The following is a 22674-nucleotide window of genomic DNA, read 5'->3' on the forward strand; positions in this document are numbered from 1 at the left end:
AAAAAATATTTGTTCAGTTTATTTTCAGTTAAACTCTTCAGAATATTTGTCAAAAAGGAAAAGTCTATTCAGTTTTAATTCAAATCAACAGTATTCTCCAATATCACTCTCTGGAATGTTATACGTCATCAAAAAGATGTTTGAAAGAGGGACACACTACATAATAATATATTGAATTTATTAGGAGATTTGTCACTTGTGAGTTAACCCTTGGATGCTATAAGAATGTTGAATATTTAGCAAAATACGAACATGTATAAAATAAGTACTGAGGTATTTCTTGTTTTTATTAAGCATTAAATATTTAAAATAAATTGTGAGTTTTGAAGGTTACCGTATTTTTGCCTTCTTCATACAGAAAGGCTATGCAATCACTGTGGAAACCGATTTTTGAACCAGTCCGACTCAGTTCAATGAGTACGCAAAATGTCTGTGTATGTATGAGAATGAGATGGCTGAACCGATTTTTACAAACTTAGTATTACCCCGTTACTTAGCATTAGCATTAGAGACCGCCCGTGTGTTGCTACTCCGTTATTGATCTGGACCAATTGAGATTGCAAAATGATTTTTTGAAGCAACATGTTTGGGAATAACACATTGTTTCACACTGTGCAAATTATATTGATGCATGCATGCTGATCAATACCGACGCCGGCCACGTCCGAATGCAGATCTACTTGGGAGGGGAAGGATTGTTAGTTCGATGCATGTTGCTACTAGGAACCGAGGAATCCTCTGCATTCCCACATGCATCACAGGAGAGGATACTTTGTTAGTAAATGTTTTAATAATGTTATCATGTGTTTATTGCTCTGGGTAGCCGGCTACCAAGAATGTTTTAAAGTGTTATCATTTTAAGTGTTACTTTGTGCTGGCAATATAATGCACGAAACAGTCAATCTCCGAAATTGACAAAATTTCGGACAGACGGCTGTCGAGTATGCAGTCACTCGTTTATGCATCTACCTTTCGCGAATTTTTAGAAATAAGTGTAACATGTAGACATCGCACATTTAGACGAGCGCCCATTCCAAACGCGATCCTGAACCACGTCGAGTCTGCTTTCCCAAACGAATATTTCAAACGCTAAATATTACCTATTGTTCGAACATAATTCACGTGCTTTATGTTAGGTTATGAATCCCTAGGACAGAGCCTGAAAACTGGCCTGTCCAGAACGAAATGCATCCTCCTACTTTTTACCTGTGATAAATTTGAAGAATCGGCCAATGTTTCAGGAATGAAAGGGAGGATTAAAATATTCAACGCAATTTGAATTACAACTCATATGAAAGATTCAATCTGTAGAACTTGTTTTATGAATTTTTTTATGAATTTTTGATTTTTTAAATTTTCTAACTGTTTCGGTAGACTTTGTATTTTTTACCGAAAAATTATCTTCTTGCTTGCCTAAGTCAGTAAATTCGCTAGAAACGCGAACCGTAGAATAACAAAGCTAAAAATAAAAAACGGAGAGTAACAAAGAAGATTAGAAAATACCAAATGAGGTGATGGGGGCATATCCGAAAACGCATTAGTTCTCCTCCCCTTCGAGTATCAACACGTTTGCGTCCATCACGACTACTTGCTTGTTGTCCGGAATATGCATGATTGGACAACACACGGCAGAATAAATGTCGTTATAATCTAAGCTATAACAAGTGGAAAATATTAGCTACAAATAAAAAATAATTCCACAAAAAAACTACTGGAAATAGCACAAAGACAAATTGATATTACTGGCAGCGCTGTTTGAGAGAAGTCTGGCATGACAGCCCTTTAAGGATACACCCCGCAGTCCTTTAGAAATATATCATCAGAAAAAATACTCCCTTGTATGGCGGCAGTCATTCCTGTGTGGTAAAATATATCCTTCCAACCACGCCAGTCGCACCCTCAACCAAACCTTTATTCAGCACGACTTCACCATCACTACTTATTTCACTAGAACTTTCTAAAATCACTGTAAAAACACTTTTTATTAGAGCAACACAGAAGCACTGTGTTTTCTTCTCCAGTGATGCAAGTTTTCTCCTCAAACTTAGTATTACCCCGTTACTGTGCAAAAATTAAAACAAAGTGCACTCGATTTTCTCAGAGACCGCTTAACCGATTTTAACCGAACTCAGATCCAAATTTCAGACCTTACGGTCTCATAGCCTGCTGCTGAATTGCATATGGATCCGACTTCCAATTCCGGAGTTATGGGGCAAGATGAACTAAAAAAGTGCACTCGATTTTCTCAGAGACCGCTCATCCGATTTTCACAAGCTCATGCTCAAATGAAAGGTCTTACAATTGTATATATGACACTGAGAAATCGATCGGAATACACTCAAATAGCCGTATAATTCTTCAATTAAGCAGGTACGATTAGTTTATAATCAAATATATTGACTTTGGGTATACCGGATCATCGTTGTTGGTTTCGGAAGTACCGGAAACGTACTCGTGTGCTCCAACCCGGAAATCACACCATTTTTTCAAAAACGTCCAGACCGATCTTTGCGAATTTAGATTCGAATGGAAAGTAACTGTACAACAAATGCTACAAACACAATATCAAAAAGCGCTATGTCAATAGATTCCAGAAGAATGTTTACTTTTGCTTGGTCTCTTCATCTATGCAAAACAAATGGTTTGTCATACTGAAGACGTGTACAAAGGTTTCATCGAAATCGGAGCAAATCGATGCGGATTTCGTCACATTTTCTACTGTTAATCGAAGATTTACCGAACAATATTGAAATTTATTATAATTTATTTGCTTAACAAAAAGGTATTGTCACTAACTAAACGGTATGACCTAATCTGAAATCATCAACGAAAACGAATATAAAATAGCCGTTGATTGTCTCACATTTACGACATAGCATAGTAATAAACCATCCCCTGAACCACGACTATGCTAGCTTACTTCGAACAGAATTTAAATTTCGCTTAACCAACTAACAATAAGCTGTCCCAGACAACGACTTATAGTACCGATTTCGTACTTTTTTGTTGTTGAATAAAGCATTCCTCTTCGTCTCATGTATCATGGAAACTATTACCATGGATGGTGTGTATTTCTTTTTTTATTTCAAGCTATGTTGACTTAAACTGGTTCGCTTTTATTTAACTATGGCTGACGATGAAGATTATAAGCTACGAGCCGCCACTGTCATTTTTCTGTCATTTTGGGTAGCCAATAGTGGCTGTGTTAGTTGAATTGCTGTGGAATAAACGATTGCTCGAGTCCATGGAAAGCCCACGCTGCAGTACTGCGGTCTCATGATACGAGTGTACGATAAACCGCCTACATTTCTCCTGAATTACCTCACGGTATGCGGTTGGTTTGTTTGCTTCACTTGTTGTTTAGTCGGGGGAGGCCATTACGGCTGAGGAACTAGGCACTTTTGAGAATATGCTTCAATATGAAAGGTTTATGTAGTAAATGTTGATCACGAAAAAACTTAATTACGCAAAAAAATGCATTAAATATTTTTCGAGAGGTTTTTTTTAAATATCATGCTAACTTGGCATTACATTCCTTTTGTGGAATTTGGCCTTTCTGTTTCAACAGACTTGACAGCCGATGCGTACAGAATTATTGCATAGCTAGTACTACGATCCTATTGACACTAAGAATCCTACCAGGTCGGGACTCGAGCATACAACAACTGGCTTGTAAGACAAGCGCCCTATGCAATGAACCGCCAACACGGGCCCGGTTCCACCGGTACAAGTGTCGGTTGATTTTGCACACTCGCCATTAAAATAGCTAATAGTCCGAAAACCTCGTAGTCCTGGTACGATGTAGACCATTAACGACAAACCAGGCCGCAGCAAAAACAAGACAAGCTGACCCTATGTGTTGGAACTTGGAATCAATATAGCTAGAAGTTCCAAGGCTATGCTATTAGTTCTTAGGAGTGATATTCGAAATACCCTTAAGCTAAGAAATAATCCTCGATCAAGAAGATCTCAATGTAGAATGAAAGTGGAACTGTGTAGTTGTAATGTTTCTGAAGTTCGGTATACAGTTCGAGCATAAGAATAAAAGGCAATTACAAGATGTTTGATTCCGATTTTTTTCGTGTTCAACATTTATCTGAACAGGTCTACCTATATCACTTTCCTTTTCAACCAGGGCTGTAGTTCGACCCAACTAAGAATTTAGAAAATGTCGTTTAGTTTGCTACTACAAGATCAACACTAAAGCACCTCCCTCTATTTAACATTCTGCTCAAATCGTTTTCTCAAGCTTCAACCATGCGACCCGCATCCACCTGTGGTCAATGGGCTGCGCCTATTCATCATATATTTGACCAATCCCTTTCTCTCTCTGGCGAAGATTGTGAAATCGCGCGATGTAGCCAACGAAGTTAAATTTCACTTTCACTGTCACAAGAATCGTTCGATCGATTCAACAGAGAGATGACATCGATGGTTTTTCTTTCCGGTTGTGTAACCATCTCCTATAGCTGTTTGGTTCAAAATTATGCGTGCAATCTCAGCAACTGTTTTTCTTACTACTGAACGTAATCATAAATCAAATCCATCGTAACCCTAACAGTTTTGATATCAAATTTGTTGAAAAGTTACTCACTTATTTTCATTATTTGTATTAAGATGGAGCATACTCAGTTCATGGCACTTTAAGGTTTCACAACATTTTCAATCACTAATTCCAAACATTTTTTCGACAACGTGTGAACACTAAACGCAAGTGTTCTCCTGTGTTGTCGTTTTTAGCCTTCATTCATACAACCGGATAACTGAGGCAATTATGAGGAGATGTTTTTCATTTCATTCCATTCCAAACAATCGTTGATAGAACATGAGCAGCCTACTTTCTGTTTTCTCCCTGAGTTTTGCTTCGCACGAATGGTAGGAATAGGAAGATGAATTAAACAATTTATATGAACATTTTTAATTTAAAATATTTCTCAATAGGCAGTTCACTCCATATGTTAATAGAAGCTAATGTACGTAAGCATTATAAAGTGGTGATCAACATCTTTTCAATTTCGTTGAAGGCGAGAGTAACAACCTCGTATTGACCTTTAGTCACTAGAGTCGATTATAGGGTATCCAAAGTAAAATAAATTTAAAAACGAGTCAGTCAAATAATAATAAATAAATGTGAACTTAAATATAAATTTAGCCCAGTGCCAAAGTATTATGTAGTGCCAAAACATTTTTTATTCACGCCTCGTGGAAGGAAATAAACTGACTACATTTTTTATGTTTCTTCTTACTTCCTTTCGTGAATTGGATGTGATATTTTCGCATATTTGCCCAGATGTTGTTACATAGACCTGATCATCAATACATCATTCACGCAATTCTTGCATGTTTAGCAATACCCATTGGGTTATCAATATAAATGAGCCAAATAATTTATTTTGCACAAAACAAAATGCATCAATAATTAGTTGATAACTGTTTCATCATACCGATCAAATGCACTTATCTTCTATAATTATCAGTTATTGTCGTTGCCGTCTTACCCGGTAACTGATTGATCAAAGTACACGTGTTTTGTACTTATTCCACGCAGATGTACTGCTTCCCCTCTTTTTTGCCACGAATAAAATATACGACCAGCAACAATATTACAGCCTACTGGTTGGTATGTTCAGTCATGTGTGCATGTCTGCGAAAAAAAACCTTTATACATTATCAAGTATGCAGACGGGTAATAGTTAGTAGTAAAAAGTGGTGTTAGCATTCGTTTGAATTTAACCCAATCAGTTATTAGTTACAGTAACTAAAAGCTTTTGAAAAGAAGTAACTGGAAAAAAGTTTTCAGAATTGCCGAAATTTGAATCAGTTTCTCACGATGTAGCAAAACAGCTGTTTTTTGCAACGGCCTGCTTTCACATTACGAGTTGATCAATCATTACCCACTGAACTAAATCAGTTAGACTTTTCATGATTGAGCGAAAAGGGGCTTGGTGGTTTCAAAGCACTTCGCTTACAATAATAAGCATTTTCAGAAGTGCTAGGGAATCTCCTTCCAATGACTTGATCATATGAGTCCGTCGTAATGAATAATTCCCCAATCCCAATAGATGGGAACGAGAATTCGCTCTTTGTCCACATATAGTTAATAGTAAATTGTAAGTTTACATTTCCACTCTCCCTACCCAATACGTTTTTATTGGATTCTTTAAGGTTCCCTAACGATTCATAGTAAATTTGAAGTGTGATTTCAACCTAATTTTCAACTATTTCAACCTAATTTTCAACTATACGTATCAAACAACACATTGAAATTATACTTTTTTGAGAGCAGCACCAGGACACCGCATCGCCCAGTGATGCCAACTCTCCAATCAGAATCTTTTCAAAAGGTGTTAAATACACAAAGTCCATGTTAGTACAAATATTCATATTCATGGATCAATAGTAAAGCAGAGATAGAAATTTTTATTGGTGGTTTCCAATAAGTATAATAATTGAATAACTATTAACGTACACATAGATTATAGAAACTAGATTTTGGGCCGCTTTTCTCCAAGCCTTTTGTGCTCTGTCTGCATGCGAGATTCGACACACCCAGCGATAATGAGATTGGCCTTGCACTCGACGACCTCTTCATGCTTCTCTTTTGAACACCAGGCAGGCTATTTTCTCTTCCGGCATTCTTACTACATGTTCAGCTCGCTGTAATTTGTCGTATTTTATGTCTTCTAGTGCCAACATATTTATATACTTGATATAGAAATCATTCTCTATTCTTTACGTTACCCTCGAGTATTGAGCACACAATTTTTCTGTAAAACATTCCGAGACTCAAAGATCCGCCTGTTTCAACGATGGAACGTATGGAAGACCTTATAAAACAACAGGTAGTATCAACGACTTATGGAGAACATGCCTGTTTATAGGATTCTGATTCTTGGAAGGATTCAAGCAATTTTATTCAATCATGACTCAAATTTTCAGGGAGTCATGACTCGAATCAGAGAGAAGTTTGCATCGATGATTCTATATAATTTTTTTTTCTCTGTTATACACAATCTTTTCATTTTCTAGCAGCTTGGCTTAACTTTTGTGAAAACATTCCATCTTCATTTGTAATTTTTGAATTGATGAATAACAGATATGGGAATAGATATAATTCTTCGAAGACAGCTTGAACGAACGTATTCGGAGCCGTAATTACAAGTTCCTCGTTGAATTAGTATCAGTATATGGAATATAACATTGTACGAAAGTTTCGAATGTAAATGTAATGTACAGGGTTTCGCTGAGGAACCTGTCACATTTTGTTCTTCGTTTACAATGGAACCGAACGAAGGAGAGAGAAACCGAACACGAAGAATGAACGTTTATTTTCGTCTAGTAGATTCTTCTCATGGAGCACTGGAGTGTCACTTATCACGTTTTATATATAACTCGCTTTTGAAGTATCAGTAGAAGGGTTTCTTCACAACTTGTAACGGACTCGTTTCGACATAACAAAAAAATGTTCTACTTTCCGATGCCGTGTTCTGTTTCTCCGTCCATTGTTCGGCTTTAGTGTAACCGGAGCAGGGCTAATAAAAGTCATTTTTATTGACTCAAAATAGACGAAAATGACGAGAAATTAATGTCACTCTCAGCTTCGCTGGCAAACTATGAGAAAGAAATCGATGCTCAGTTAATGACATAAGCGGAACAGTAGTTTCAAAATTGTGTTCTTTGTTTCATTTGCCCTTTCAGTCATTTGCGGTTTTCAGTGGAAATCTCATAGTATGCAGCGTCAGTATTCAACCGAAGCTTTGAGAATCGAAAATGACTGAACAAGGTTTCACAATGACTTTTACCTGTTGGTGCACGAATTTGTAGTAGTTTTGGTTGCCAAAGAGGTTCTGGAATGTAATTACTTCGATTTATCATATTTCAGTCACTCTTTATAACCAAGCGTCACAGATTTTCAATACATCGATGAAAGAATGAGAATTGAAATTCTGCTGATGCTCCCTGCAGACGTTAGTTTGGTTTCGTCTTGTCATAGAGGAAAGAGTGACGTTGGCAATTATATTCTCGCTTTTTATCGATGAGAAACGAAAATGCTTCGTCTTTCTTCGTTTGTTCTGGTGTCGGTCATTTACGAATGAGACAGTAAAATATTGAAAATGAGGCTGATGGAATGGTTTCTTTCGTTGAGAATGCGTGACAATTTCATGCTCTGAACTGGAGAATAAAATGTGTCAGGTTCCTTTGTGCCACCCTGTATTATATTGTATTCATGCGTTTTCTCCGATTGCCTAACTTTCTTGGAGTTACATAAATCGAAGTTCCATAAATCGGTATTTTTCTGGGAATGGAACGTATTATTTGCACAAAAAACGCATTTATACGCAGTAAGATCACTTTTGAAGATACTTACTAACAAATGATAGTTAGAGTAACAGTTTCCTATGATTTTCATCTGAAGAAGTTGAATGGAAAAAGAAGTGACTATATATAAAACATACTCAATTTTTAGTTTTATTCAAATTTATCTGAAATATCAAGGAATTTTATTTAATTTCAGTCGAAACCTTGTGTAAGCTCCCGGTTAACATTGTTAACACATGTCAATAGTAAGATAAGCGGCCCTTACACGAGTCATTAAAAATGTCATTACTAAAAAATAATATCATTTTAATGAACGTGTAATGGTGCATTAACGACGAGATTTCTATCAATTTTTTTAATACATCATTACTTAGTCATCATTAAAAATGACAAAAATAATGCTCGTGTAAGGGCATTCGCCGAAAACCTCGTATCGTACCCATCGATTTCCTCCTAGGATCCAATACCGTTTATATCTTTCGCGTTTTCTACCCGTTACCACGTTACCAATTTTTCTTGGAAGAGTTTTTGGTCAACCGTATTTAAGATGGAACCCCTTGTTAAAAGATACAACATTTTTTTCAACAGTTCTATGACCAGCATTAATTATATCTGTGACATCTAAGAAGCATGCGAGACCTATTGATATAGACTGTGTTTCTCTGAACGTTGGATTTCCGTATCGCACCCTCGGACCGTCGAATCTTACACTGCTCTAAATTCGCAGGTTGAACATCGTCCTTCACGAAAACCGCATTAGTTTGGTAATGTTATACCTAGATAATTTTTTTTATTCCTGTCGACTAAAAATGTCTTGAGAAGGACGGTGCTTAAAAGATTCTAAACCATCTACAATGGTCACCAAATTGTTTCAATTTGCAGAAATCAATAAGAAAGTAGTAGTCTTCAAAAGACTTCGAAATGGAATTCACATCAAATTTTCAGAGATAACTACTCGGATTTCTATGAACTTGAATTCAAATGAAGGTACTTATACCGTTATATCTCCTGAACCGGAAGTGACAGCCAATTGATCTTCGAATTTGATTCACAGTCCAAGAGTAGCTTTCGAATGAGCTTAAGCTTGTTTAAATCGGTTAAGCCATCTCTGAAAAAATTAAGCGGAGAGGATAATATTTGAAAAGTGTACATATTCCGATGTTTCGATCTCGTCGAGCAGAGTCAAATGATATATAAAACTAGGGGTCTCCGGAACTCCGATCAAAATTCGGGTTTTTAGTGATTCCATTCTATAGAGCTAGGCAAACTGTTTGGTGGAAAGGCAGAGCGTGATGAGTAAAACTATTACCTTTCATGCAGGCTACTTGGGTTTGATTTCCAATCCTGCGCATAAGGTAAGTTTTCCGACCCTCTAGAATCTTTGCAATTTTTTACGTGAATCTTTTTTACCTTTTTTTATATATATAAAAAATAGGTATAGAATTCGCTCAAACTTTCGAAAATTTTTCCGAGGCCCGGAGGGCCGAATGACATATACCAATCGATTCAGCTCGACGAACTGAGCAAATGTCTGTGTGTGTGTGTGTATGTGTGTATGTGTGTGTGTCTGTATGTGTGTTGTCAACTAAGAGGTCGAGATCTCAGAAATGGCTGGACCGATTTTGATCAAACTAGTCGCAAATGAAAGGTCTCCCCGTCACCCAAAACGCTATTGAATGGTTTTGAGATCGGATGTTTACTTTTTGAGTTATACGAAGTTTTATGTCAAAATTTTCAGTTTTTTGACAGTATCTGCCACAATTGACCTTGAAAACAGAATATGTTTTCAGACTTAGATTCCGCACGATAATACCTATCCAACAAGCCATAGATTGTTAAAATCCGTCCATTTTTAACGGAGATATCGAAATTTTTGTGTAAACGACTTTTCCCCCTATTCCAGCAGTAGAAGTTTTGAGCGCTGTATGGCAAAGAAATGCTTGGGAACAATATAAAACACGATTTTTTATACTGTTACATACATTTGGTTTTAAGTACCCAAAAGACTGTGTACAACATGATATTTTGCCTCGGACCGATTTTAGCACGGTTCGTTTTTGGCAACATAATCGTTCGAATATGGCGTATGTAAACCAGACGAATTTTCGAGTTGAAAGCAATTCCATAATTATATTGATTTAAACCACTTCAGGAATCAGGAATCAGAACAAATTGGCTCAAATGGCACGTTCCCCTTGATATTTGGAGATTTGTGCCTTGCCATCAATTTGTTTTTAGCATCATTTTCCCGATATATAAGAGGGAAGGATTGAAAGGAAATGGTAAGGGTTGGACTAGGAGGATGGGAAAAATTGACGACACAAAAACACATAAAAGCAGAAGTAAATTCTGCACCCCTAAGGGATGCTGAACAATCTGCTGAGGATCACATTTAGTGGAAGCAGAAGGAAATTCTGAACCTCTACGAGGTCCCGAACAGTCTGCTGTTAATAAAACCTCCAACCCCCGAGAGGATTTAGAGATCTTACAAAAGCGACACCATTCTGCACTCCCGGAAGAATGCAGAACGACTCGCAGTATGTACGAGCAGAAGTAAATGCGGTACCCCCCAGAGGATGCCAAACAATCTGCCAAACCCTATTTAAGGTGAATACAGAAGGGATTCATTCACTCCAGGAAGAACGATGAACCCTTCTGACTATAGCTCCTTACCACATTGGGTGAGAAACGAGAGAATATCCTTCAATTTTAGCTCCGCATACACAGACTCAACCATGTATGGAGAACCAAAAACCCGGATACGTAGCTGCGTCAATGCGGGACAGTTACATATCAGATGATATGAAGTACCATAATCGCATTCACACAAATCACACGAATAATACTCAGCACGTTGAATAGTAGCCATGTGATAATTGAGTTTGCAATGTCCAGTCAGAGCTCTGACCAGAATACTTCAATGATACTTGGAGAAATGCAGTAGACACTTTGACATTTTCAGATTTAAATCTGGTAGAAATGCTTTTGTCTGAGCGCAAGTTTGCAAGCTGCGCCAGTAGCTGGCATGTTTGGATGCAGCCCAAGAACGTATCTTGTGCTTTATCCAACTAGTTGAAAGTGGTAAAGCTGGTTCAGGACCAACGAAATCATTCGTTGCACCAGCTCTAGCCAACTCATCAGCCCATTCATTTCCAGTAATACCAGAATGGCCGGGTACCCATATGAAGTAAACAGCATTTGAAATGCTGAGGTCTTCAATTTGAGTTCGACATGCGATCACTAGATTCGACCGTGAGTCATTCGAACTGAGTGCTTTTAAGGCTGCCTGACTGTCGGAACAAAAATAAATACGTTTACCACAGATCCTCTGCTGAAGTGCCGATTGTACTCCACACAGAATTGCGTAGATTTCTGCTTGGAACACAGTACAGTATCTACCAAGTGAATGAGACTGCTCCAGCCTATTTCACGACAGTAGATACCAGCACCAGCACGACCATTCAACAGAGAACCGTCCGTAAAACAAACTATGTGTTCATCAAGTTGTCGTTCCAGACAACCAGACAATCATTCCTAACGAAGAGGATAGCTCACATTGAATGTTTTAAAAGGAAAACTGCATGTGAGAGTTAGGTCACTAGGAGCGAGTAAATACTCATCCCACGGAACCATTTGAGACCACAAGCGAGTGTGACTGGAAGCATATTCTAATGGGTTACTGTTCCAAAGCCCTGTAACCCTAAGACGGTATGCACAAGATAATGCTTCTTGTTTTAGGAACACATGTAGTGGTTTAATGCACAGTAGCGCCTCTAGAGCAGCAGTAGGAGTTGTCGTGAATGCTCCTGTCATCGCCATTAGGACCATCCTTTGGAGATGATTTAGCTTTGACTGAACTGTCGCGACTTCTCCTTTCTGCCACCATACAAGACATCCATATGCTAAAATTGGTCTAACGATAGTTGTGTAGATCCAATGAATATATCTGGGTTTGAGTCCCCATGATTTTCCAAAAGCTCGTCTGCATTGGCCGAAAGCCATGCAAGCTCTTTTAATCCTGAAATCAATGTGAGCAGACCAATTCAGTTTTGAGTCAAGAATAACCCCGACGTATTTAACTTGATCGACCACAGTAACCTCTGAGCCGAAGAACTGTAACGGACGAGCTCCTGTGCTTATCCTACGATGAGTGAAAAGCACCATTGATGTTTTGCCAGGATTTACAGATAATCCAACCTGACAACACCATTGTTCAACAGATCGCAGGGCTTGTTGCATTAAATCAAAGAGAGTGTTAATGCTTATACCGGTCATCAATATATGATAATCGTCGGCAAAACCATAAGTCGGAAGTCCAAGGTTATTAAGTTTCCTTAACAAACTATCAGCGACTAGGTTCCATAAAAGTGGGGATAGTACACCACCTTGAGGACACCCACAGACACTCAGCTTTCTAATCTCTGGCCTGCCGAAGCGATGATCAAAGAAGTTGATTGCTAAGCATTGCGTGTATCCAGTAAGGGAAAAACCCAAGATATTCCGTTCACGACTGCAATGTTTAACCTCCTGCAGCCATTCAGCCATCGGCACGGAAATACACCTTGACTTAGGAGTTCCTATTTTTGTGGCCTTTTACGACATGGAATAGGAAACCAGTGGATCAATTCTTGGTAAAAAATAATTCCGCCGGATGCCACACGGCTTACCTGTTTGGTGGACTTATACCACCGGTACAGGTGGACCGTAGCGTTATTCTTAGCAGTTGGGAAACCGCTACCGACACTACACGGCTATCTAGGCTGCTCAGAGAGGGAAGTTAACATTGATGGTCAACTTCCATGGATGGCCGAGCAGCCGGTGTACAACATGATATTTTGCCTCGGACCGATTTTAGCACGGTTAGTTTTTGGCAACATAATCGTTCGAATGTAAACCAGACGAATTTCGAGTTGAAAGCAATTCCATAATTATATTGATTTAAACCACTTACAGAAATAAATGTTGGAAGAAAATAACAGTCATATACCATTCGAATCAATTCGTCGAGATCAGCAAATCCGTGTGTGACCAATAATTTCTCTCAATTTTTTTCGGAGATGACTCAACCGTGTTCTACAAACTCAGACGGGTGACGGGTGTAGTGTGTTGGGTAAGTCGATGCCTTTCACGCAGCCCACCTGCGTTCGATTCCCAACCCCGCACATAGGGTCAGAAGATTCTTCTGGCCCGAAGAGGTGAATGACCTTAAGGTTAAAACCTCTATAATCAAAAAAAAAAAAAAAAACTCAGATTCATATGAAAAATCGTATACTCCCAAACAAGACTCCTGAATTATGTTTGGTTCCGACCTCTGGTTCCGGAACTACAGGATGATATGTGATACGAAATTAAAACTGCGTAACTCATTCTACTCGTAAATGGCTGAACCGATCTAAGATTCAAATGAAATCTAAGAATCATCTAAGATTCAAATGAAAAGTTTTAAGATTCTATAAAACATCTTGCTTTTCAGTTAGATCCAACTTCCGGTTTCGGAGATACAGGGTGATTAGTATAAAAATGTCTATTTCACATAAATTAATTAGATTTATTGGGTTTGCAGATTTGGATAGTCGATAACCAAATAAACTTATTTCATTTTTAGTGGTAAAGAGTTTTCGATTCGGATTAAATTCGAACTACGATTTCTCAAAGATGTCTACATTGATTTTCAAACATTTTGAAACAAATGTAAACTACTCAGGTTAATTTGTCTGACTTCGGCTACACCGAATTTCGAATTCCGGTCCCAGTATCGAATCGTTTCTCAAAGCTCAATCGTTTTCTCAGAAAAAAGCCAAATCGAATTTCCGAAACAAAAATTCAAATTAAAATAAATCCAATTTTATCCAATTCTGACTTCCGATTCTGGAATTGTAGGATGATGAATTTTTAAAATTCAAGGCGATATAGAAGATAACAATCCCGAAAAGATTCAAAGTTGGACTCAAAAATATTGCAATTTAATCGTCATATGGCCATACGATTGGGTTTGGGTTATGCTGGTTCCTGAATACCGGCTCTGGTAGTACCTTAAATTACCCTAAACTCTAAAGTGGAAATTATTTCGACATATCATGGAATGTTTAATCGATTGTTACACTTTTAGATTCAAATTCGATCCGATTTGCTGTTTCGACATTACAGAGTAATGAGTGATTAAAATCTCAAATTGCCACTTGAATCGACGGACATTAGAATAATGTCATGAAAACTGAAACACCGAAGAATATTCATGCAAAAAACACATCCGGATTGATAAAAAAAAGGTATCATCTCACTGCTAGGTGGATTAAGCACGTTTTTTTTCATAAATACGTTTATTTCATAGCAATATACATAGTACTTTAAACCTAATACATTTCGAATATCATATTAGTATGTTGGTATTTATTAATTAATCTAAACACTGTTGTTATCAAGCGATTTGCTATTATAAATTACATTAAATGAAATACCTTTATTTTGTACATGATCTTATAACTATGTCAGGTTTGTTTGTATCAGCTCATCACTTTTATTCAATATAATATAGCTGGCTATTGGTTGAACTAATGGAAGAGAAAAGAGGAAGGTCACGACAAGCATGAATGTCGCGAACTGGGACATTGGATAGTCTAACTTGGTAACGCAGGGAATTTATTATTTGAGATCTGACATCACGATATTCCACGCATGTCCAAACGACATGATCAATATCGCGATAACCTTCGCCACAATCACAATGATTAGTCCCAGATTGTCCAATTCGAAGAAGATGTGCGTCTAACGTGTAGTGATTGGACATAAGTCTGGACATCACACGGATTAAATCCCTACTCACATCCAGTCCCCTGAACCATGCCTTTTTCGATATTTCAGGAAAAATTGAGTGCATCCACCGTCCCAGTTCATCTTTATCCCAAGAAGCTTGCCAGTTGGCAAGTGTTCTTTGGCGAGACGCGCTATAGAATTCGTTGAAAGCAATCGGTCTCTCATAAATTTCACCCTCAATAGCACCACGTTTGGCTAAAGTATCGGCTCTCTAATTGCCTGGAATGGAGCACTGAGCTGGGACCCAGACTATAGTGATGTGTCGAAAAATAACGTTGAGTCAGGATCATTTTGGGGGCTGACACGAAGAGGAATATGTCTTGAAGAGTTGATTTCCTGTGACATATGGTTAAAATATACTGTAATGAATCTTGTTTGAGATTGAAGCTCAACTAGCATTTAGAAGTTATTAATAACCAGAGGATTCAGTACCTCACATCTTATTAGCAGTGGAAGAACTCCTGCCAGAACTTCAAGACTCATTGTATGTGTCGAATGCATGCAGCCTAAGGCAATTCGCAAAGAACGATACTGAATTCGCTCTAATTTGATAATATGGGAGTTTGCAGCGGAACGAAAACAAACGCGTCCATATTCCATCACTGAAAGTATCGTTGTCTGATACAATTTTATTAGATATTCCAATTTGCGTGAATTTTATTGTGTTTTATTATATAAATTATACCATTCATTAGAATGAATGAGAATAGCTTCATTGCACCAATAAGTGGATTTATTAGGTTTATTTGCGTTACACTAATAATATCGAATAATGCTCCCAATTTAGACACAATAAGATCGAGAATGAAGGAACAAATATCGAAAACCAATCTACAATGTTTGCAAAACTGCAAATAGTTTCACGCGGATGACTTCGATTTCTTGCATATCATTCAATGAAAACCACTTGCTTCACAATTATAACCTGGACAACAAGACGTTTTCAGCAGACCCTAACGAAGGGAGGCTGAAGTATGAACCAGTTGAAGAAGCGCTGTTCGTTGCTCTAGTTACAGCACGGAAAAAATTAATCATTTTGCCATGATTGATTGCGCAATAATAATTGCTTGTACTGTATAGCGTGTCTAAGTTTGTGTGTTAATGTAGTATGCGATGAACGAGGGAAATTAGTTTAGTTTCCTATTTTTATTTTCTAACTCACTTTACTCCTCACAACACTTTTCGTTTCAGTCGGACATGTTCCATCGGTCAGTTTTTGTGCAAAATCTCATTTCAACTCGAAACTATTCACAAAATTAATCGATTTACCAAACTGCTGTTCAGTTGTTTGATGCATTCTTTATTAGCGGCTCGTTGAGTTTTGATATACAGAGTAGTACATCATAGCCCTGGTTGGCGGTTCAATACATAGGGCGCTGGTCTTGCAAGTCAGTTGTCGTATGTTCGAGCCCCTGGAAGGATTCATAGTGTCAGTAGGATCGTTGCATGTTTCTGTACGCTATGAGTTGTCTGCGAAGTCTATTGAAACAGAGTCAAATTCCACCAAAGGAATGTAAAATCTAGGCTTCAGGTTTTTACATCGTGTTCAACGCGCAACCTAAACTGACTTGAAGCATGAAATGATCAATAACGGTGATCGCCACACCCCCATGCTGGTCTTTGTTGAAAGGGAAGGATTGTTAGTTCAACACTTGTTGTTATTAGTGACCGAGGAATTTTCTGTAGTACCACAAATTTAATAGGAAAGGATTAGTTAGGATAAGAAATAAGGGTGAATATCAAGAGCGTGACATTCCTAACCATAACTCCTGCCATAAAAATAAATAATTAAATTAATTATCAAAATATTGCTTATATGTGAACAAGTGATTTCTAAACTTAACTGCAGTGGCGAATTTGATTTAAGTTTTGTACCCGTCTTCGGTATGGCAAACCATTAAGTTTGCACGACTCAACACGGACTTTTGAAGAGCACATATGCATTTGCTTTGTATATATTTTCTTCTGATTTTTGATACACCGAAAAAAACTGAAAACTTCCAATTAAAATAATCAGAAACATTAAACTTTTGAACAAGTTTTGCTAAAGTTTTTAAGCTGTTTTAGCTGTATCTTCTTCAATTCAAAATTGCCCTTTTCAAATCAACGTTGAATGTTGACCAATTACACTGTTTAGTCAATATATTGTTCTACTATTTGTAATTGGAAAAAAATGCAAAATGTTATAACTGAAAATTAAATGTTAAAAATACTGTTGTTAAATGTTTTCTAATTACATTACAATTGATTCAATTTCAACTGCTTTTAGCGCTGATGAGCCGAAGGCGAAAGCGAAGAAAATAATACGATGTATTTTAATTGAAAACTTTCTCACTAAACTGCAGTTGCCTTTCATAATTTATGTCGAAAAGTCTATATCATTTTAATACAAAAAAAATCGTCGAACAGGTCTCGCAACAGTAGCCACATTTTATTAACACGCATACACCCATTTGACCACACCGTCCACTCAATCCTGAGTTTGTTTGATTATTTCGGTAGTTGCTTTAACTGAACCATTCTTTTGCATAATCGCACCTGTACTGAAACCTCTCTCGAGATAAAAAAAACCACTAACTGGCTTATAACCATTTATCATGAATTCTCGGATGACGACCCCGAGAGCCTTGCTAGTCACGGGTATTTGAATTGGATTGACCCACTTCCTTCTGGTCATGACTTTGGCCCACAGGTTAATGAACTCCTACTTTTTGGCTTCTCACTCCATGGAATACAAGGTGGAAAATAAGCACGGAAGCATCACTCTTGTGGTTCGTTCTGTTCAAAGCGATTGAACCTGGGTCGCATTTGTTTTTTTATCCCTTATAAAAATGAGTCATTCAGTGTGCCTCTCTGTTCTGGATACTGTTTTAATAAGTATGTTACAGTATAATTCTATCGAATGCAACAGAGTTAGACTGTTAGTGTAGAGGTCAGATTTAAATGTAATGTAAGAAGTTAGTCCTTTGGCGCCACAAGTTTCATAGTACCGGAAAAGGGGTGTCATTCAATTAAAAATGGTTAAACATTGAACGCGAGAGTTTGTATAGTTTTATTGTGATCGATATTTGCTATCGAGCACCATAGGAGATTAAAAAACTTATCTAAAAGGTTGCAATTATCTTGCTATACGTCAACAAAATAGTTTTTTGATAGTTAAGTATTTCGAAGATGAAATTATTCAATCTACGCAGTTCGAAAGAAACCTGTAAAATGTAGCTGTAACAATATATAACAAAATTTTATATGTAAAATTCGATCCTTCATGACGTAGAGTTTCTCACTTTACCTTCACGATGCACATCACATCTCCGGAACATGACTTAATGAATTGTAGATTTGTAGGATACTTGATGTTGGGTCACCGTTCTCCAGTCGCTCTGTATTCCCACTGCACGCGCATCTTTCTCGTCTTTCTGTTTTCTTCTATCTAATGGCACGAAAGCAGTGAATTGTGCTAGACGTGTTTGAAACCATCTGACAATTAAGTTTAAATTCACGCAATACGAAAAATATGCTTTCTCCACACAGTGAACTAGTTTCCGATCTAATTTTTCTATTAAGGAGCTGTTGAAACAACATTGTCCCGGGTAGGCGGTTCAATGCATAAGACGCTGGTCTTACAAGCCAGTTGTCGTATGTTCGAGCCCCAACCTTGCTGAGTTAAAATACGCGACAACGATTTTGTGGAATTTAAGAGTACCAATAATCCATGATTATATTTTTCAAAATTAGCTTTATTTAGAACTGTTCGTATGTGATTTTACGTTTCGTAAACGTAAAATCAAATCAAAACGGCAAACTAGCGTAAATTTGGGGGTAAAATATAATTTTTTTCTCTCTTCAAAGTTACCAACTGTTCGTATCTATGTTCGCGTCTAGCTGTTCAATTTAAACCGCTAAGCAGACGCAAAGTTTGCACTGTTTATGCAACCCCTAAATAATATTGCAGGGGCTTTGTTGGTTTGCGCGTTTCGCCTTTGGCTCATTAGTACTGTTTTTACTGCTTTGCGGTTCAAATTGAACTGCTAGGCGTGAGATGGCAGTTCAATTTGAACTGCTTTAAGCAGAAATCAACAAATCCCCTAAATGTTCAACTGTTCGCAGTTTTTAAAAGTACTGTCTTGTTATTTGTTTTCTTTAAGAAAAAGATACTTCGTGGTATTATGTGATGGGAACTTTGTTGCACTATGCGACAACCCTAACAAAATCGTCATGGATTAAACTTTATGATATGTCACTGTCGCATCGCAAAACAATATAATTTCAAAATTTTCCCACATTGTATCGCCTTGTAACACTTTTCCGCAGTCTGGCTAAATACATTTCATAAACATGATGCTATGTATGTCGCATAGGCTTTGTTTCATAGAATCACAATGCAATGTGAAATAACGATATACACGACGATGGATACCGTCGTTGAATATGGCGAGATTTAGATGTAGACACATGCTAACAGATATTTAACCATACCTAGGATACCGAACAAAACACAGTGAATACGTCATGATAAAAACTATTTTTTCATAGACAACCACAAACTGCCCACATTATACTAAATCGATTTTTTCGTTCTTATTATCTTTCTACGTGTGCAGGCCAAACAACGAGCTTCGGTGAAATGGCTTCTATCCAAAGCATACAACAATCGAGTACCGGAGTTCCTCAAGGATCCCTTCTATCGGGACCACGAAGGTCAGGACCACCTCAAGCCACAGATCGTTGTCGGACTGGGGAATGCCTCTATTTACTGCCAAGTGCTGAGCAACATCTATTCGGACCCGAACTATCAGAGTCTAAACCATTGGTCCATTCTACAAACTCTATCCCGGAAGGGCGTGCCAATGAACGAATCCCCGGACCAGCCTCTCACAGAGACCGTTCTGATACAAACGAATCCTCTTAGAATTGTAAGTATGATTGCAGTTAGCGCATAACCTTGAACTTGACCCCGACGAAACGAAGCGAACGAGAAAAAAGTCAATCGAGTACCGAAATGGGACTAATTCTCATTTTGTCTGTGCGCATCTTATTCTCCATTTTGCAGAATGCCCACATGACTGTGATAGAAGCATTGATGGTGTTGTACGCCAAAGAAGTGGCTTCCAGTGGAAGAATTTCCAGTGCTTTAGAAAGGTGAGTATTCACAATCTAATTTATGCTTCTTTCTTTGAGGTATCGCCGGCTACAAACTAGCATGTTGATAGGAGGGTTAACGATAAAATGTAAAGAATAATTTGGTTATTTGGTAACCGGTTGAAAATGGTGAAAACATGTGAAGTACGAAATGTTTGAAAAATTAAATTTTATTCAATTGATCTCTCAATAAGCAATGAAAATACTTTTATTAAAAATATGAACAGATCCAAAGGTACATTCATGTTTTAATTTAATCTTATATTTGGTAACTTTTCTCATTCTATTTTAATCATGAATATGAGTAATATTCGATGTTGGTTGTATTGCAAGCTGCGAATTATAATTTTACAATCGTACTGTCAACGTAGGTGTGACTGCCTGCCTAATATAGTAACTAGTCTATAAACTCCACTACACGGCTGCTATCCAACAGATTGACCGGAATTTTCAAAAGATTAATACGGTATGACACACACTATTAAAGATACCATTAAAGATACTATTGCACAGTGATCCGAAACGGTAAATTAGCGTGTCAAAAATATTTTCACTATTAAATATTAGTTTTTTGTAGTTTTTGTCTTCACAAAAGTTGTTTGTAATCAAGTGGTGCTCCTTTTAATTAAAAAGTTACTAGGGTGGTAATCTGAAATCTGAAATCTAACTTTCTTAATTGAGCTCAAAAATGATTTCGTTGTACAATAAAGCTGTAGAAAATTTTTTGTGAAGACACCAACTAAAAAAAACTAATATTTAATAGTGAAAACATTTTTGTCACGCTAATTCCCCGTTTCGGACCATAGTGCATCGGTGACACACTGCTAAAAATTTGTTTCGGCTTGTTCAACTATTTTGAAAATTTTGATTAAAAAGGTGGTTGAGTTCTATCTCATGACAAGTAGCAAAAGTCAAACGCTGACCATGTTATGACTATGACTGCTTTGGATTACTTTGTGTTAAAAACATCAATGACCTGGTCGAAAAGGTGAACAGGAGATGCTAACCGTAGGAGTCAGAAAGTAATAAACACATACGTTAAACATGGTGGTATTGTCGTGTGAATGAATCGCACACATCATATAGTTTCATCATTCAATTTTATATCGATTCTGTGAATACCAATATGTGGACTAAACAGAGTTTTCCACTTCTCTACCTAACCAGGAGTCAAAATCTTTTCGTAAAAAAACTAAATTCATAGAAAAAATATATAACAGTAATATATGGAAACAAGAATGCCTAAATCATAGTTGTTACGATTTTTAAACATTTCCCCAACCAAGACTGCGGGAGTTTCCACAACGACCAGGAGACAATGTTCGATGTTAGTATAATCCCCTTGCTTTGGCATTCGTTATCTATCCAACAGAATATCTGGTCGCAGCGGATCGCAGCCTGTACAGCACCATGAAGCGGCCTTACTTAGCTGGGTTTCGCATACATGCAGTGCGCTGAAGCGGCGCATTGACTACGAAGTGTCCAACGGGAATGGAGCTGGTGCCGGCCCTGCTGTTGATGAATACGTGAGTTTTTTTCTTATGATTTATATTCCTTCTGCTTTGTATCTATGGTTTCAGTGATTACTTCTATAGCTACATAATGTATGTAACGAAACAATTTATAGACAGCATTACTTTCATTGAACAGATTCAGCAGAAATATTGTGAACTCTATATGATTTCGAATTTAATTTGGAATTTTTTTCTTTTACGATGCTAGGGTCAACGGCTGCAAAGTCCAAACATTCCCCCGGTACGCGATATCCGTGAACTATGCGATGGAGTCAGTTTAGCGTATCTAATATCGTATTACTGTCCAAAACTAGTGCCCTGGTCAAGTATTAAGTTCAATCACGTGCCGACTATAGAGGTGAGAGCAATTTAAGTATCCATTGATGTATTTTATGATTAGTTTCAAAGATTCGCAAGTTCGGTAAAATCATGGTCTGCTTGCTATGAAACTTTGTATACGTCTTCAGTATGGCAAACCATCTGTTTTTATAAAAAAGCAATGAAAACTGTTCCAATAATTGAACAATCATCAGAAAAAAATTATTTTAAAATAAACGTCCTTTGATTTTTTGCAATTTGTTTTTTTAACTAGTTTTTAACTACTCTTTAAAATTGAAGATGTTACAGCTAAAACAATTTGGAACTATTGACAAACTTCAAAATTTTGATAAAAATTGCCATTTGAGTACTCCGAAAAATTAAAATAGTTATTCGCATCTTCGTTTTTTCTCACATTTTTTTCAATTTTAAACTCATTAAAACGCACTTTTACGATAATTTGATTGGCGCTTATATTTAAATGATGAAGAAGCTAAACGAATTGTAAGGCATTAATAAAATAGTCACCTAAACACTAGAATATGATACTAGAGATTCTACAGAACAAGTA

At 37.2% G+C, this 22674-nt stretch overlaps 1 protein-coding gene across 21 annotated transcripts in view; it reads left to right on the top strand.

Annotated features, from left to right (window-relative positions):
• Positions 1-22674, top strand: part of LOC131438455 (patronin) — a 112465-nt gene that overhangs the window by 41786 nt on the left and 48005 nt on the right. For all 21 annotated transcript variants that reach the window (XM_058608483.1, XM_058608489.1, XM_058608501.1 and 18 more), the window contains exons 3-6: positions 19734-20045; positions 20183-20271; positions 21644-21797; positions 21994-22143. In XM_058608483.1, coding sequence (XP_058464466.1) covers positions 19734-20045; positions 20183-20271; positions 21644-21797; positions 21994-22143 — 705 coding nt within the window. The remainder of the gene's footprint in view (positions 1-19733; positions 20046-20182; positions 20272-21643; positions 21798-21993; positions 22144-22674) is intronic.

This window comes from Malaya genurostris, chromosome 3 (genome assembly GCF_030247185.1).
Source record: "Malaya genurostris strain Urasoe2022 chromosome 3, Malgen_1.1, whole genome shotgun sequence".
Lineage (NCBI taxonomy): Eukaryota > Metazoa > Arthropoda > Insecta > Diptera > Culicidae > Malaya > Malaya genurostris.